We start from the raw sequence: 8,200 nt of genomic DNA, 5'->3' as shown, positions 1-8,200 counted from the left end.
AAAAAAGCTACATATTTTTATTTTTGCAATTAAGTTGTTTTATGGGTGTATATAATGAAATGTATAATTATCCATTCCGATCTGGCTGCTCTACATTGAATATTTGTATGTATTATTTTATTTATTATATGTTCTTTGACATGTTTGCCTGTTTTCCATGTCTGATCTTTATCTCTGGATTACATTATTTGATTTCCCTTTGCATCTAGGTTCCCTTAATTTCTCATCATTTAATTATCGGCTTCAAATGATCCTTGGCTTCAACTTATTCCTGATTGCCGGTCAAATTAAGGTCTTGTTTGTTTCCCATTCCATCCCATATTAATTTTAAATGACGTTTGTTTCAAGTTGATATTGTCCTATAAATGCATAAAACATTTTCGGATTGTCTGAAGACACATTTTTCGACTCTACCAGTTTTAACATTCTCCGGTGCCAGTCAAATTTTAATCTTTTTCTTATATTTTACTCCTTCCCCATTTTATTTGATCAGATTGTCTAGATAATGCATACAACACTAAAGACTACAATCAACTTTTCAGTGCTTTTGCACTGATTGAAGTACACCTTGATGTTAATTATTAACATTGTTATGATTTGCAGCACATCTCCATAATCATAGCAAAGCATAAACCGTTCAAGCCATCATCGAATTTGCTTTTGTTTGTTTTGTTTGTTGGGGTTTAACGTCCGAGCAGCAATATTTCACCTATATTCAGACGATGAACATGAAATTGATGATAAAATGAACATGAAATGATGATGAAATGAAAAGGGGATGGGACACAAGGATAATGGGGTCGACAAATTTTGATTGCCACTGGAAATAGGGAGAGATGGGTAGGGTCGGGCAATTTAGCCTCCTGTGGCGGAGTCCTATGGTTCCTACTCAGGGAGAATACTACAGTAGGGTTCTTTAACGTGCGAGGAACGCGGCATCTTTCCCAACACCACTGTTGCTCTGTGGGCTGAGCGCCCTAGCCCCCAGCTAGGGTTCTGAGCACTATTTAGTCGCCTTTTACGCTGCTGCAGGCCTATTCTTTTAACACACGGACCTGCACGGGGCCATCGAATTTGCATTTTGTAATTAAAATTGTACCAAAAAGCAATATGGTATCATTAGGAATAATTATGAATGAAGAAGTAATGGTTCTAAAATTTAAATTCAAAACATAGTTGTCGCAAGCTTCAAATATTTCATAGTTGATGACTATTTCGTTACTCATCTGTGTAATAGGTATGCATAAGTAGGAGTGAGAAAACCATTGTACATAAATACAGAAGTTGGAGGACCACTCATTGGATACATGACCAAAAAGTGATAACAGGAAATAGGGACGATCCCTAAGGAAATTGAATTATTGTAAAATCCCACAAAAGCCACGAGTAATATAAGATGCTCCGGAATGGTAAGCTTTCTCTACTGCGCTAGCGGCATCCGTCACACTAAAATCGAAAAGCCAATCGCAACATTTATAATATTTATTTCCAGAAAATATTGCAAAAGCAAAGTATTTAGTGCACTACCTTGTATCTGACTAAAGATGTTGTATATCTCTTTGTCTGAACTATCGCCAAATATTACAACCCCCCAAAAATAAAAACAAAAAAAAAAAACAAAAAAAAAAAAAAAAAAAACCATCATACACCGACCTACATATATCCCATTTTTAAAGATACTATTTTTCATAAGTAGAATTTCTTTTATTAGATTTGTTTCAAAACGAAATATTTCATACACTTTCGTCGGTATGAAAAAAAGGCTCTCTGCTCACTGAGACAAAACTTTCTAACAATGAAAATCTGTGATACAGAATCTTTCAGAAATTCCAAAATACGTGATGACAGTGTACAATATGTGGGACAATAACAAAATTACCGAACATGAAAAATGTCAATATCAGGATAAAATCCGGAAAGTTGGAAACCACCATAATGATCCCGACTTTGTACTGCATTTCAAATTCAACAGGTGGGTTAAACCAGGTTTTATAGTGCGCTGAACCTTGCGGTTCCATTACGGTTTGACCGGTATATTACAACACAATTTGCCACCAGTAACAATCGATAGAACTAGGAATCAAAACAGTGCAGAGGATATAATCAATTAATAGAGGATATGATCAATTAATAAAGAGGATATGACCAATTAATAAAGAGGATATGATCAATTACTAAAGAGGATGTGATCAATTAATAAAGAGGATATGATCAATAAATAGGTGAAAATAAAAAGAAATAAATTCAACAAAAAATATGTAAAGCAGTGAAAATGACATGAAGCACACATTATTAATGATCAAACTTAAATATATCATTTGTCAAATAAAAAAAATAGGGCTTTCTAATTCAATATGAATTAAATTCCGATTACTTCATAATATGAAATGTTCTCTTGATTTCAGATGCAACGAGATTTTAATCGTATGTTATTCAAGGATGAAAGTAATTTTCACAATTAAATTTTGCTATTTTCCACAAATGCACTTTTTGAGAGTGTTTTGAGATTAGATAGTAGTTGTAAAAACAGGTTCATCAGTCACAAGAGACGATAAATGAATAACTTATAAAACCGACAAAATACATGTTACCATTGATTTGGTTGTAAAGGGTTATTATAGGAAATGTGATTATAACGTTAAAAAATAAGAACATAATCCAACGACAACGATTGAATTAGAAAAAAAAAACAGATACACAATGCAATGACCAACATCAAAATGAAAAAAAAAATAAATAAAAAAAAATAAATAAATAAATAAAAAAACGCAGAAAAAAACAAGCACATTGACAACCCAGACTCCAATAAAAATGACTTGTAGCAAAGACCAGCTGCACCAGTAAGATAAACGTCCTCTGTTTTTCTAGAAGCTGTCATCCTAATTGTCCTGCGTTTTTGAATTACAAAAAAAAAAACATAGGTGAAATTTCATAGGACATGTTAAAGCATTGAAATTGCTAGCTATAATGAACAAGTCAAGTTAGTAATATTAAATAGTTATGGAACATTTACCATACATTTCCTTTATTTGCATATTTTTAAAATCTATTGTTATATCAAATTTGTAAACTTATTATTTCTCCTATAAAAGCATTAACATTACATTATTACTATCATATATTTGTTAGTACAATATTGTTTTAAAATCATTAAGTATCATTTTGCCTTTTTATTGTTCTTAAAGTTATCGTGTTTGTCAATAAAAATGTAATTACTAATAAACTAGTAATAACGTAAACAAAAAAAAAAATGACCTTTTGCAGATTAAGGACAGCTTTATAATAAATCATCGAGATCAACAAATTGTCATATATGAAAAGTATTTTGGCGAATATGACAAGATTGTGTTGCCAACGATAAAAAAAGGCACCTGGTTGGCTATGATCAGCACAAAGCAGATGTTCGTTTCCTTCATTATTATCAGGTGTACATAGGCGATTCCAAATTATCGGGCGTTATTCAAATTATTCACTGTTTAACTATTGGGTAACGTCTCGTAAAGATATTTATTTTTCCTGACTTGGAATGATTTTATCATCTTCTGGGAAGACTGTTCATATCATTTGTTTGGCTTGAATATCAGACGATGTATATATGTATAAATGAGATCAGGTCTAACCTCTCAGAGGAACTATCAGAAGATCCGGCTCTAGCACAGTTCTATTAGTGTTATCCAGCAATTCTAGAGCAAGCCGATAGTTCTGTTTGCAGATCCGGCTCTACAGGAACAGTTTTGTTAGTCAGCTGTGCGGACAGTTCTAGTAAAGCCCTCATACTGAAACAGTTATAGTAGTAGAGCAAGATCTGTGAGAACAGTACTACTATTAAAGTGTTACCGTCATAGAACTGTTCTAAATATGTTCTTTTGGTAGTTCTAAGACAGTTTTTATGGACTTTAGTACTGATCTCATCTATATTTAGCATGTTGATTGACCACATAAATGTGTTTATACCATACTCCGTCGATCATAGATTTAGTTTATCTTTAGGTGTAAGTATTTGTAAGAATCAGGCAAAATGGGAAAAATCAGAAACATGCATGTCAAAATGTCGAAAACCCCGATATGACAATGTAATAGTCAAGGATGCTTTCTCTATTTTAAAAGACCATTATTTTACCTCTGCACCACTAGCTTTGCTCAGAAATTTTTCAATAGAATTTTAGAAAATAATGTTTTAGACAGAGTTATCTGCCTTGAAATGTTCATTTTTAGTGTATTTCAATGAATTTGTAACTCAACTCCAGCATGATATGGACAATCTTGTCTGTTTTTCTTGATTCTGATGGTGCAAATAGTCAAATTACACTATCAAAATAATGGGTTTTCCATATCATGTTCAAGAAACTGCCTGACTCTTACAGGGACTGACACTTAATAGAAACGACTTTTAACGAACACGGATTGACCCTTCAGAGCTACAAATTTCAAATCTTGTCTTCATTTGATTATTTTTTGCTGGTTTATGTTTCCATCATATTTATGCGTTATTTTACTAATGTCGGCTTCACTATTTTACCGCTTTAATTTAGTCTACGACTTTTCCGTTTTTTTTCACAATACCTAATTTTAACATTTTCTTCCTTTAAAACTTGTAATTAGACAGTTTCTATTTTATACGTATGTCTTGAATTAATCCGTTGTGAAATTTTCACCACCACTCCTGTAATAAATATCAGTTGTTTATCTGTCTGCTCTATATTCAATAGATAAAACATAGTTTATACACGATGTCATTACCCCAATGAAATATAAGCCCCTTCTTTTACAACTTTCACTTGTCTTATAAAATGTTACGATACTTTTATCCTGAAATTAATAACGCCTGACCTACCTGTACATGTAACCCCTCTCATAGGAAATTTCTACATGAATTGTATATCATTTTGAGGATTATAGGTATATTTATTCCCATCTGTTGTACTGATGTATACTTTAAGTATAGCGTGTTCAGCTAGGTCAGTATGCATATGCCATCTTATCAAATTGATAATTACCTCGTGTTATGAAGTTTTATGGTAAAGTAATGCCGTCTGCAAAGTAAATGACACATCCTATAAAGGTGTTACGGACAGGCAAAAAAAAAAAAAAACTAGCACCGACAACCGAACATTTATTTGGTGTACATATGCTAGTGATTAGTTCTGAGTTAAATAATTTCTAAAGGCGATTTTCTCAATATTTTTAAATTCTTCTCAGTAGTAAATTAATTTAATCAGAATTACCTGAATCCATATTAATTTATAAAATAAATAAAGCTTACCAGTACTTTCCGACTTCAATTATCCAAACTATATTAATTCATTTACTGGTGGGACACAATAAGAAAAATACATGTAATATACATTTAACTTTACCGCACTCTATCGCCCGTGTAACCGTAGAAGAGAATTGTTACAAACATATACTGGTTCGTTACGTTTCATATTTAAATTTTCAAGGCGTGCTTTCCAACTATTTCTATAAATAGCGACTTTCTAAATGAATATTATCGCACGACTTAATGGACCAAATTCAGAATTCAACTTTCGTCCTCGAAAAGAACTTTGCGCAGCAAACTCGTGAATTACGTCTTCACTTATCAGGGACGTGATAAAATATAGCAATCCCAGAATTCCAAACGTTTTCTGAATTGGTGCATTATGAGCAATAATTCTGTAAGTTCCATCACTGTAAGACTACCAGAAGTCCTTTTCACAAAAAATCGTAAGTGTAAAATTAGTCGTAATACAGTTAAGTATTGTGACGTCACAACTTACGACTAATTTTGCTCTTACGAGTTTTTGTGCAAAAGGCTACTGATTTATGGTGTATAGGGGATTAGGAAATCGGGAATTGATATATTGTTTATAAATTACTTATGGGGGATATTGAGTTTGAATAAGGTGAATTGTGAAACAAATTTGAATCAGAGATCAATAATCATTGGGGTAATAATAATTGTAATTATTAATAAACTGTAATCGATTAAATTTGTTTAAATTTAAAGTGAACACTGCAATCATTAATCTTCCATAAGCCTGAATACATGTAATTCAATTTAATCAAGTACATATCAAAATATTCTGTAATCGTGATTACTTTGGAATGTATTCTGGTATTCTGGTTACAACAGTAATAAATCTCCGCAGCGCTAGCGCTAAACTTGTCGTGAACTCAGAACCCTAGCCGGGGTAGGTTGTTTGGCCTACAAAGTAATTGGGTTGTGTATCCCGAGTGATTGAATGGGGTACACCTGGCAGGCTACATGCTGGGGTCGTCAGCCCATAGTACGGAAACCTTACCGCAAACCATAGTGGTCCGTTTTGGGAAAAAATGCCACGTTCCTCGCACGTTAAACAAGATGTGGCATTCGAAAGAAGAATACGCATTGGCTTCGCCACAGAAGACGTAATTGTCCGAACCCATTGTAAAATTCAATAGTTAATTTAACTGTAAAACACACCTTGTAAAGATGACAGGCATAATTGTATAGATAAAATGGCTAGTTTTTAATAGATCAATTAATTGAAAAATGTGAATAAACAAAACAATATCACGGGTGCAAAAGAGCCTATATTTTACGACTGTGCGTAACTTGTTCCGCGCACGAGTGATCATATTTTGGTTATTTACGATAATCAATTGATTATTCTATTTATTATATAGATATTCTTTATAATCTATGGATACTTTCAACGTGGATTTTAAATTCTGGGATTGGCGGATTGATTTCAAAGTTGTGACGCTTTGACGGGCGAAAATCGGAATTTGTGAAGTGAATTTATTTCACAGTGTGAATTATCGAAATGAATTGCTGTTGGAACATTCGATTGAACACTGTTATTTATATAATAGTGTTAAATAGATATATGCTTGACATTCTAATCGGTATTTGTATTGTTTAACATTTACTTTACAATTCAATAAAATATATGGCACTATCAAACTTTTCAGCTCTACAGTTAAGTAGCATTCCAGCTAAGAATCATGCAAAATGTGATTGATGGGTAAAAAGTTCACATATTTTTATTTTTTATATTTTGTTTGAATTGACATAGTAAACAGAAATTAACATTTACTTTTTCATATAACCCGTGTTCTTGGAAGATAAAATTTTTGTAGAATGCACTGTTGTTTTCAAAATTAAGGGAGATAACTCTGTAAATGACATTCACATAAAACAGAATCTGTTGGATTTTCAAGGTTGATTATCTCATAAGAGCAGGCAGATTTGAATGAATAATTTCACATTTCATAGTGTAGACCCATAAGACAACTTCATTACATTAATAAAAGTATGTAGCCTTTTTTATTGAGGGGTTGAATCGCATGATTCTTATATATATATATGCAGCTACTTAAACATTTGTATAAGGTTCATTCCCAGTTCTATTTAAAACAAAATCCAAACTAGTTTGTTTGAGTTCAAGTTTACAGTTCAACTAAATCAAAAAGGTTTTAAAATACAAAAAAAGAACTGTTCACAATTCTCAATGTGCATTTATTTACAAATAATATATTGTTTAGATTTTCGTGATCAACACTACAGTACTTAAAACGGATTAAGCATCCTTAGATAAAAAATAAAAAGGGTTGACAGCAGGAGATATGGTGATAATATGTTTATACTATCATTATACATACAATAAAGCGTTTCATTATTTTCTCTGTTTGACGAAACTTTAAACATATGTTTTCAATACCAGATAACTAGATATCATGATATGAACTCAATCTGTATTTGCCCCGTCTTAACAAATATAGTGTAGATTTGTTAAGTCATTGTAATCTTAGTATTTAAATACTATTCTGTGTAAATTTCAGGCAATGGGTGGCATACATTTTTCAACATTTTTGGCCTCATTTTCAATGAATCTAGAGAACAGCCGAAAAGCTATTTATTTTTTTTCTTTAATTATACTTGATGTTGATGTTTTCCTCTTGAATGCTAATATGGTAAAAAGTTTGGGAAATTTTCCTGCACATTTTCCGAAATAATGCATTTCAACTAAAGTTGACCTATTAATATCTTTATACGACAACTTTCACAAACACTTTGGTGGTCATTTCTAGATTTATACATATTTGAATTATGCAATATAATCTCTTCCTTTGTTTTTTTCTTTGTGTGCCACACTTTATCCACACGTCGCTTGATTCTTTGACACAGGAAAAATCCAGATAAATTATAGACCCTAGAGAGTCTGGATCGCTCACA

At 32.1% G+C, this 8,200-nt stretch overlaps 1 protein-coding gene across 6 annotated transcripts in view; it reads right to left on the bottom strand.

Annotated features, from left to right (window-relative positions):
- LOC148597180 (NADPH oxidase 5-like) overlaps nt 1-5,412 on the bottom strand; it is a 68,094-nt gene extending 62,682 nt beyond the window's left edge. The window contains exons 1-3 of one of the 6 annotated variants that reach the window (XM_088562767.1): nt 5,264-5,400; nt 4,998-5,033; nt 3,621-3,776 (exon numbers count right to left, since the gene is read on the bottom strand). Coding sequence is in view for 1 of the 6 variants with exons in the window: in XM_088562765.1 (XP_088418891.1) it covers nt 4,835-4,856 (22 nt within the window). In the remaining 5 variants the exon portion in view is untranslated. Of the gene's footprint in view, nt 1-3,620; nt 3,777-4,834; nt 4,962-4,997; nt 5,034-5,263 lie in introns of those variants that run through there. The other 5 variants (XM_088562769.1, XM_088562771.1, XM_088562772.1 and 2 more) reach the window with 5 other exon arrangements.
- Nucleotides 5,413-8,200: the final 2,788 nt, after the last annotated feature.

The sequence above is a fragment of the Perna viridis genome, chromosome 15 (genome assembly GCF_037379345.1).
Source record: "Perna viridis isolate PV_CMFRI_1.1 ecotype Kerala chromosome 15, ASM3737934v1, whole genome shotgun sequence".
NCBI classification, from domain to species: domain Eukaryota; kingdom Metazoa; phylum Mollusca; class Bivalvia; order Mytilida; family Mytilidae; genus Perna; species Perna viridis.
The sequence above is the reverse complement of the archived record's forward strand: the minus strand, read 5'-3'. Positions and strand labels throughout refer to the sequence as shown.